The sequence below is a fragment of the Epinephelus moara genome, chromosome 4, assembly GCF_006386435.1.
Source record: "Epinephelus moara isolate mb chromosome 4, YSFRI_EMoa_1.0, whole genome shotgun sequence".
NCBI lineage: Eukaryota > Metazoa > Chordata > Actinopteri > Perciformes > Serranidae > Epinephelus > Epinephelus moara.
Window position 1 is genome coordinate 45,569,040 of NC_065509.1, and position 10,701 is coordinate 45,579,740.

The window sequence follows — 10,701 nt, forward strand, 5'->3', positions numbered from 1 at the left end:
ATCTGCCTTTCAACGTGCTACCTCAACTACTAATGTACAGTTTCAGCCCACTAACTATCCCACTATTGGCAATGGTACTACTGTACTTTCAATAAAGCAATCGTACTATCAACAAACACTCTGTCTGAATACATTGCTCTTCTTAATGGGTNTACCTCAACTACTAATGTACAGTTTCAGCCCACTAACTATCCCACTATTGGCAATGGTACTACTGTACTTTCAATAAAGCAATCGTACTATCAACAAACACTCTGTCTGAATACATTGCTCTTCTTAATGGGTTCAGTTGACTATTTAATCTGCAGTTTCCTATGACCTGTATCCCAAACACACACCATGTGAAACTGTACGTGGTCACCTGTGCACTCAGTGGACTCGTTATTATTATTATGTGACCAGCAGCTGTAACTGATGGGTCACAGTGTGTCAGCTTCCTGTCAGTGATCAAAGGCCGATCAATCAATCACCCATCACTGATACATTAATAAACAATGTGGTATTTGTAGTCCTCAGTATTTGTAGTCCCTGCAGCTGTCCTGAGTTCCGGTGTCTCACCTGTACACTCCACGAACACGAACCTCTCCTCCAGCTGAGGGTCCACGGTGCAGCTCGGCTCCCTCCTCCCGGCTCTGCTGCTCAGCTGCCGGGTCAGACACCGAGCGGACACTGCGGCGGGGACACGGCGGGCCGGAGGACGGAGCCCGGTCCATCCGGTCCTCCCGGCCCGGAGGACACCGACCCGGAACACCGTCCACATGTCTAACACCTCTGACTGCACCTGAACACACCGCGCTCACCTTGGAGCTCCACACGCACGAGACCGCTCTGACACGCCATGCGCTGCTACCACACAACTTCCTGAACGGATGTGACGTAAACTCGTAGTTTATTTAACATCCGTTAATTTTTTTTTCTTTTCACAATTAAAACAAATGTCTCAAACACGCGAGTGACGTCATAAGGTCACACACGATCAGTTATTAAATAAATTAATTTAAACATCGTGACGTCGCAAAGTTTCAGCCGTCTGAGGAGGTGATGACGTCAGGAGGTCTCACTCTGCGGCTGCTTCAGAAAACAAAACTACAAAAACTGTTTATAAAGAATTACTGCGATGAAACAAACAGACACATGAAGATAATCTATACATATAAAACTACAGGTGTGTGTGTGTGTGTGTGTGTGTGTGTGTGTGTGTGTGTTCAGAGGCTCCTCCTGTCTCTAACAGTCTGAAACATTCATCTGTCAGCTGTTCACTCTCTGCTCACGTGCACAGGTCGTGTCAGGGTTAATTTAGCTGCTGCACCAATCACAGCCTCCTCCATCAGTCTGTGAAACTGAGCAGCATCAGAGGACACCTGTCTTTACCTGAAGGACACCTGTCTCTCCTGCGTGTCCCTGGACTCTGTCTCACCTGGTTATATCCACTTGGCCTGTGACGTCATGTCTCCATGACAGTGTGAGTGTTATTTCAGTATCATATTATTAGGCTCGTTCGAGATGAACTGCGCCTCGCCTGAAAAGTAGACGAGAGCAGGCGGCCGCAGCGGGGGGCGGGGACAAAAAGCTGCGGTGAAGTCGGACAGTTTCCAGCAGCCTTCAGTCCGTACAGGAAGTCACAGACTTCAGTCCGTACAGGAAGTCACAGACACACTCACATCCTGTCTGGAATGATGTCAGTTCATTAAAACAGTGATCAGACCCATATATCAGTTTGTTTTCACCATCAGTCACACAACATGTTTCTGTTCACAGAATAAACCTTCAGGTCAGACAAATACAATCTGAATCTCTAGAATACAACAAAAATGAGTAGTTTATCTGAAACGTCATCTTGTTGAGTCGACGTCTAAACCAATCAGCTGTTAGATCAGGTGAGAGCCAGGCGGTGCAGTCGGTGGAGAGCAGCTGCAGCGCCTGGCTCTAAAAACTGCGGCCGCCTCGCTCTCGCGGCTTTATCGTCGTCCACTTTTGTAATACGTCAGAGCAAGTCGGGATGAAGTCGGACACAAAACTAACCGGCATGCATTGTGCGCAGATCGCCGGTGATCGAATCTGCGCAGGACTGGCTCATCTCGAACGAACCGATTATAACAGCTGGTGTTGCCGTGTGTCACGTGTGTAATGACAGCGCTCTGGCCTCGTGGTAGTTTGACGTCACATTATATAGTGATGCTGTTTATGACCATTGTCTGTGTGTGAACCCTGGTGACGTCATTCCTGTTCATTAGTCAGTGAACACTGAGGGAGCCTCCTGCACCTCCTGCACCTCCTCAGCCCTCTGAGTCCACAGAAACAGTGTTACATCATCAACAGTTTACTCCTTGTTGACACTCTCCTTCAGTAATGAGGGAAATATTCTCCTCATCTCTTCATCTGTCAAGATTCTTCTGGTTTTTTTAATTACCAGTATGTTTTTTATTGTTTCCTTGAGAACGAAAGATAAAAAGCGAGGGTCATAAGGACAGAGGGATGTCGTATGCTGTAAAGCCCTGTGAGGCAAATTGTGATTTGTGATATTGGGCTTTATAAATAAAATTGATTGATTGATTGAAAAACGGACCCACACCTGTACACACCTGGACACACCTGGACACACCTGGACACACCTTAACACACCTGAACACACCTGAACACACCTGTACACACCTGAACACACCTGTACACACCTGTACATATAATGACACATCACAAGAAGTTCATTACAGAAGACATTATTCCTAAACATAAAATAAACTAAAAGTAAAAAATAAAAATTACTATTACCAATAATAATAATAATAATAATAATAATAATAATGATGAGTAAACAAAGTACAGTCACACAACAGGTTCTCTGTATCTCTGTGATCACAGCTCAGCTTCAGTCACCTGCACAGGATGAATACAGTGCACCTACTGTGTGACTGAGGCCTCTTCAAGGCACATTTATTTATTATCTTTAGTGTAAATATAAATACAGGAACAAATAAACATATATATATAAATGCATACACACATACAGCGATCAGCCAAAACATTAAACCACTGACAGGTGAAGTGAACAACACTCATCATCTTGTTACAGTCCAGTGTTCTGTTGGGAAACATTTGGTCCTGGCGTCCATGTGGACGCCGCCTGACAGGCTCCACCCACCTGAACACCAGTGCAGACCAGGCACCCCCCTCATGGCAGCAGCACTCCCCAGGAGCTGTGGCCCCAGCAGGACAATGCTCCATGCTACACCACAAAAACTGCTCAGGAATGGTCCGAGGAACGTGGCGAGACCTCAAGGTGTCGACCTGACCTCCACAGTCCCCAAATCCTGATCTGATCAAAGATCTGTGGGACGTGCTGGTACCCCACCTCACAACTCACAGGACCCAACAGAGCCCCAACACCAACTCATCCCTCAGATGTTTGATCAGATTGGTGTCTGGGGTATTTGGAGGTCAGGTCGATGCCTTCAGCTCTTTGTCCCGTTCCTCAGGTCATTCCTGAGCAGTTTTTGTGGCGTAAAAGGGGAAAAGCTGGAGGCATGGAGCGTTGTCCTGCTGGGGGGGCACTGACATCAGTAAGTGCTGCTGCCATGAGGGGGTTTATTTTGTCTGCAACGGTGTTCAGGTGGGTGGAGCACATCAGGTAGCATCTACATGAACACCAGGACCAAATGTTTCCCAACAGAACTTTGGACTGTAACAAGATGATCAATGTTGTTCACTTCACCTGTCAGTGGGTTAATGTTTTGGCTGATCGCTGCATACACACACACACACACACACACACACACACACACACACACACAAACATGTATTTAGAAAGATTTAAAAGACAGAATATAATTAACAAAAGATAAACCTGGTACAAATAAAACAAAATTAAATATTATATAAAATCAAACAAAGGCTGCAGCAGAACTATTCAGGAGACAAAATGTGTGAACTGGATTTATCACCATCAACATCTGTCCTGTTCTCACCAGACAACCTGCAGAGACTCAACATCCATAACACCATCACCATCACCACCATTCATTCATTCATTCATTCATTCATTCATTCATCATCACTGAGGACACATGCTCAGTATTCAGTAAACCAACAGTTCTTTTATAATGTGAAAGTATTTTTATGATTTATGAGTGTGTTGGCCTTTGACAGGGGAGGAGGAGGAGGAGGAGGAGGAGGAGGCGTGTCAGATAATGTTTTAAAGCACTGGGGAGGGACTTCTTTTTTACTTTTAAACTGTTATTATAGATTTTGTTTTTATTTCACCACTGAATTGTAAAGAAAACTTTAAGAACAGAAAATTATCATTTGATTTCCAACGGTTCATTTTTGACACATCACGTGCAACAAATACACACCTTCCAAAATAAAGAAAATTAAGAAAATAAGAGAAAAAGGAAAAATAATACAAAAATTAAAAAATGAATAAAAGGAAAATAAAAACAAGATGCCTTCCAAAACAACAAGAAAAAAAAAGAAAAAGACGAAAAATACAGAAAAAAGAAAAATAGAAAACATGAGTTCCAAAATAAAGAAAAATAAAGTAATTAAAAAAGAAAGAATAAAAATAAAATAAAAAGGCATGTTTTATTAATTGCCTAAATTACATCATTTATCAGCTGGAAACTGTAAAAGCAGGAAATTAATTTAGTGACTGAAATTTATTTTATAGTTCTGTTTAACATCAGTTGCTATGGTAACACTGTACACATTCTGGGCTGGACTTTTTTTTTTCCTGTGTGTAGTGAGACCTCTCTGTCACAGAGGATCTCTGTCTGTCTGATAACTTCCTCTACGCTCACCTCTCTCTTCCTGTCACTACAGTTTCACCATGTTGAAATTAAGGAGCTCGTCTCTGAGATCAGCTGCGGCACTGCTCTCACCTGCAGCTGCCGCACCTGCTGCTGCTGCTCAGGTGAGTTTAACCTCAGCTACACCTGAACTACACCTCACCTACACCTGAGAAAATAACCAGATGTAACCAGAGCTCTGAGTCCAGCTGCAGACTGTGACAGGCCTGAAAGTCACCTGGACGGATCCTCCAGGATCAATCAGGCTGATCTCTGATCAGTCAGCTGAGTGTGTGTGTGTGTGTGTGTGTGTGTGTGTGTGTGTGTGTGTGTGTGTGTGTGTGTGTGTGTGTCTGATCTGTGCTTCACAGATTTGTAGTTGCTGAAGTTACTGAAGTTGCTGAATTTTGTGAAGTTTGCTGGTTGTCGTTGATCTTTGGACCAATCTGATCTGATGTCAGACAAAAGGTCAAAAGCTGAAGTTTAAAATTAACCAGCAGCTGCAGAGAAAACAAACGTAAGGTTCACCTGATGACCTCTGAACTTTACTGACATTAAACACAGAGTTTAGTTTACTTTGTTTTTTTCTACTGAAGAACTGATGTTCTCAGTGTTAAAGTATTATTTAGGTATTTAGTCCCATAGAAAATATAAAATAAAATGTCTTCCCCTGTTACTCACCTGTAGTGATGTATTTTGACCAGCAGGTGGCAGCATGAAGCAGAATTCTCTGCAGACTTTAACCTGTTTATCAGTGAGGAGATAATGGTTCAGTTTAAAGCTGGGGTAGGCGGTTTTAGTTCGGTGTCATTGGGTAAAAATCCCATAATAACCTTTGATCATGTAGAGACCTCCAGGCCAGACGATGGTGAAACGCTCTGATGTTTTTAAGTCTAAGTGTGTGTTCATCCAAATTATTTGAACAGCATCGTTAACTTTTTCACTCCGAAACACCGTCAGAACTACAGAGCACACTGATGCATTAAATCAGCTCTTAAATGTAAATAAATACATATCAGATATACACACACACACACACACACATATATATATATATGTGTGTGTGTGTGTGTGTGTGTGTGTGTGTATATACTGTATATATGTATATTTATGTGTAAAGCCAGTATCACTGTGATGTCACTGATGACTGCTGTGACAGCGATACATTTAAATTTAAACACTCGCTTCCTGTCGAGTCGATTCAAACACACATCACCACACAAACATCATGAAACATTAAATTACGCAATACCTTGTTTCTGTTCTTCAAGACCTTGATGTCATCGAGCGAAGCTGCAGCGTCTCTTCTCTCCTTTGTTCTCAACGTCCTGTTTCCACCAGGAGAAGGCGTCAAAATAAAAGCCCTATAGGATCAAAAGGAAAAGGGGACCACCAAAGTAAAGGCTGACAGGAAGTAACTTTAACCTTATTGACAGACGTTCATTCACCTTATGAAGTCATTTACAGATCAAACTGGGATTCAGGTGTCCTCAGAGAGAACAGGACTCCTGCACCTCACCTGGTTTTCAGGAGATTTTGTCCAATCACAGGACGTTTCAGAGAGGGGGCGTTCCTATTGGCTGTTCTACAGATGAGCGTGCACGTCCCTTCAGATGGTGACAGTCTGATTCAGTGGAGGAGAATCCTGCAGAGAAAGTTTAAATGTTGACAACTACACTGAAAGACACCCAACAAAGGAAGACGGACTGAGGCCCCAGTCACACAGGAAGTGCTTTGCAGGTTACAAAATGCGATGCGCACCACACTGCCTTTTCTAATCGAATGTCACAAGTTAAAAAAAAAGGCGCCTCCAGTTTCTTAAACGAGCGAGACCTTAATAAACAGAGTCTGACTATAAACTAAATAAAACACGTCGGTATCAGTGAAGAGTTTCAGAGATGAACTGAGAATATTTCAACAGTTTAGCCTTCTGCTAACAGGAGCTAAGGGCTAACAGCTGCTGCAGCTTCATCTTTATGTAGCTAACGTTAGCTAAAGCCTCAAATCACAGTGTCCTCCGCCTCACTCCCCGCTGCTACAGACCACCTCACCAGGAGGAGAGCAGGCAGCAGCTCCAGAGACTGACCTCCAGTCAGTGACTGCAGCATCCTGAATCCAGACAGATCAAACCCCAGCTCAGGGGCCGGACTGCCCCACCTTACCGCCTGATCAGCAAACTTTCTGTTGCTGCTGTTACACCGGTTAGACCTGACGCTGCTGCTGGACACCAACTAAAGGTCTGTGTCTGAGCTGCTCCGTGCTCTCCTCCTGGTGACACAGTCCACAGCGGCGTCTGATAAACAGAGAGAGGAGTGGAGGGTGTGTTTCCAAATCTCTGCCTCACCAGCTTTAAACAGGCTCTGTGTGATACTCAGAACACAGGAGTTGTCTGCACATGGTTCTCAACATCTCCCTCCTCTCCTCAGCCTCGTGTGCACCTCGCCACCGGCCCCCAACAGGCACACCCGACCTTCTATGAGTTCCGTACCTACAACATCCGTCCTGACCAGAACGCCGCCTTCCTCAAACTGACCACTGAGAAGATCCACCTGCGCACCGCCCACTCCGAGCTGATTGGCTACTGGAGCGTCGAGTACGGTGGCCTGAACAAAGTCTTCCATATATGGAAATATGGTGAGGTCATTCTTCTTCATCTGGTCACACCTTCTTCTTCTTCTTCTTCTTCTTCTTCTTCTTCGAGAGAGAGAGAGAGAGGTTTCAAACTGTAACTGAAATCCCCTATTCCCCCCTCCTCCTCCTCCTCCTCCTCCTCCTCCTCCTCAGACAGTTACTCTCAGCGGACAGGTGTTCGGGCAGCCCTGGCTCAGGACCCCTCCTGGATCTCGGAGTACATCTCCAAGGCGATGCCGATGTTGACGTCTCAGGACAACGAGGTCACGTACCTGGTTCCCTGGAGCCGCCTGCAGAGCCCGCCACAGGAGGGAGGTAAGCCCCGCCTCCTCACAGTAAGAACAGCTGTGTGAATAAACACTGACCTCAGGTGTGTTTCAGGTGTGTACGAGCTGGTGTCCTATCAGATGCGTCCCGGAGGTCCGGCGGTTTGGGGCCATGCCTTCCAGGCTGCCATCACCGCCCATGATGCACCGGGGTATGGCAACCTGGTGGGAGCTTTCCACAACGAGTTTGGCCGCATGAACAGAGGTACGCTTTAAAAAATACACTGATCAAACTGTACACTGTAAAACTATACATGAGTTAAAGCAGTTGCTGTCTGATCTTTGACTTCCTGTCTGTCAGGTTTTTAACAGGTGACACTGATGCCTTGTTTCCGCTCCATGGTGCCGCACTGCTCACTGGACCCGACTCGCTCTGTTTCAGTTTTCCATTGTCAGAAGTTTTGGACAATACCTGGCTCCTCTTTTAGGTACTTCCTTGGTCGAGGTTCTACGAGTGCTGAGCCGGTATCAGAGGGCGGAGTTAAAACACTGCAGACCGCTGATTGGTCAGAGAGACTCGTCACAAGCACCTTGTGAACAGTAAATAATAAAGGGCCCAGTACAGACCCCTGTGGAACCCCTTTATTGACCACCAGGGGCAATGACCTGGCCTCATTTGCCGTTGGGACCTGTTTCCTGTTTGTCAAGCATTTATGGAACCCAGAGGCTAAGGGGGCGATCACACAGACATGAGACGCTAGAGACGCAGACGCTTCAAAGACGCTTGGAACACTGGAAGCGCTAGCTACTGGCGTCTGACGCTCAAAAAGTTGAAAATATTTTAACTTTTCAGCGTCTACGCGCGTCTAAAACGCCCGTCTAAAACGCCCGTCTAAAAAGACACTTGAACACCGGTCAGACACGCCGTATCATACGAAAACAATGGTTATACTGGCATCACATTTCTAGCGTTTCATCTCGGTGTGATTGCTCCCTAAACGAGTATTTTCCAATATTGACTGAATTTTTTTGTCTCCGTGCCGACGATAGCCGTGACCAGAGGGAATTTATTGAAATTTGGCACAAACGTGTGTGAAGCGTCCATGTCTTCACAGACATGGATGGAAACTGTCCGAGAAACTTGACTGGTGGGCGGAGTCATACGACCACGGGGTGGTGATTCTAGTTTTATTTGCTGGACCCAGATTTGATAAAATGGCAGCTCACAAAGCGACACCGTACATTACACACTCTACCCCACACACACTGTGTACACTACACACAGCACAACAACACTGTGGTGTACGTTTGATGGAGCGCACACGTCTGTCTGTTCGGTTGCTGATCAAAGGATTCAGCAAGTGTCACATAGATGATGTCATAGCAGTTTCATGTGGTGTTGCTATGACGATCAGCTGAGGAGGTTCTGTCTGCAGGGAAAGGAAAAATAAAAGGACCTGAAAATGAGTCGAGCTGAACCATGCAGTGGAAACGAGGCAACAGGAAGTGACCGACCTGCTGCTCACCTGTCTGCTGTGATGTCACAGACCGTGTGTGTGTGTGTGTGTGTGTGTGTGTGTTGATGATGTCATGTGTTGTGTCTCATCAGTTCACGTCCTCTGGTGGTTCGAGAGCGCCGACCAGCGAGCTGAAGCTCGACACAAAGCTCACACTGACGCCAGAGTGGTCGCTGCAGGTGAGACTCCACCCACAATACATCATCTGACACCACACACGATGACATCATCTGACCTTGTACATATATACATATATGATATATTCACGCAGTATCGACTCTGCAGTAACAGGTGTGTGTCTCTGTCTCTCAGTCAGAAACAGTGTCGCTCACCTGGACTCTCAGGAGAACAAACTCATGTTTCCCTGCTCCTTCTCTCCGATGAAGTAACTTCCTGTCCTGTGTCTCCACGGCAACAGAGACAAACGCTGTTACATGCTGTACAACTGCTCTGATACCAGAGAGTCCATCAGCACAGCGCATGTGGTGCATGGACACATTAAAAACTCCAAACTAACACTGTCGGTCACACGTCCTTCAGATCCTCTCATCGTCACAGCAGTCAGATAAATGTGTGTGTTTGTCTGTGTGCGTGTGTGTGTGTGTATGTGTGTCTGTTACTTGAGTACATTAACAAGGTCGACCTCTTATTGTACAGACAGGAAGGAGTCTCTCAGAATAAAAACACACTCAGTGTGAAGGTCATGATGTCACTCAGGTCGACAACATGTTGCAACAAATTACAGATTCTCATCCGACACAGAATCAAACGTGCCTTTATCATCATGTGAAGTATCTCACAGACAACACGCCACTGAGTTCACCTGTTATTTTGCCTCTGAGACTATCACATGGTTAATAAACTTTTTTAATGAAAAGTATTTTTTAACTGCCCCGAGTGACGTCATCATGGCTGACATCTCATTTAGAGATAATTAACATTAAATTAACATTAATAATTCAGTAGATGTACTTATTTGGTCATTAACAAACCCATCAATCAGTGTGAGTGTGTGAGCGACAGCAGCGTCCAATCCTGTGAGTCAGTGGGCGGGGCTTCTTGATGGTTTAAACATAACTGACAGAACGTTAAATCTGAGCTGTGAACTTATGAATGAAAAAATAATAAACTGAGACGTGAATATTTGTCTTCTTTGTCTGTCTGTTAATCATGTCTATATAATATATCATTTATATGTTTGCATCATGTTTTTGAATTATTTACAGACTTTGAATGAAAAACAGTTTGAGTCACTTCACATGTTAATAAACAATTATAGTTTTAATTTCTTTTGTTTTATCAGTTTAACAAAACAATATTTAACTCTGCACATTTGTACAGTTTCACGGGTATCATTTTCTCTGTGTTTTGATTTCCTGGCAGCTAAAATAAGAAGTCCGACTCGGAGCTGAGTTGAAATACCAAACATTTTAAAATGTGTAAAGATGAGCGCAGAGGTCATACAGAGGTCATACAGAGGTCAATGTGTCAGATCGTTCGTGAACA

General features: G+C 44.7%; 2 protein-coding genes across 2 annotated transcripts in view; one reads left to right on the forward strand and one right to left on the reverse strand.

The window, feature by feature from the left end:
- The window catches only part of noa1 (nitric oxide associated 1), a 13,136-nt gene extending 12,242 nt beyond the window's left edge, over positions 1–894 (reverse strand). The window contains exon 1 of the mRNA XM_050041567.1: positions 559–894. Coding sequence (XP_049897524.1) covers positions 559–760 — 202 coding nt within the window. The 5' untranslated portion in view covers positions 761–894. The remainder of the gene's footprint in view (positions 1–558) is intronic.
- A 432-nt stretch (positions 895–1,326) lies between these two features.
- On the forward strand, positions 1,327–10,343 carry nipsnap3a (nipsnap homolog 3A (C. elegans)). Its single transcript, XM_050041568.1, has 7 exons — positions 1,327–1,462; positions 4,816–4,906; positions 7,208–7,415; positions 7,566–7,727; positions 7,794–7,943; positions 9,288–9,374; positions 9,508–10,343. Exons 1-7 carry the CDS (start codon positions 1,455–1,457, stop codon positions 9,582–9,584), a joined length of 783 nt encoding a protein of 260 aa, XP_049897525.1. The 5' UTR covers positions 1,327–1,454; the 3' UTR covers positions 9,585–10,343.
- Positions 10,344–10,701: the final 358 nt, after the last annotated feature.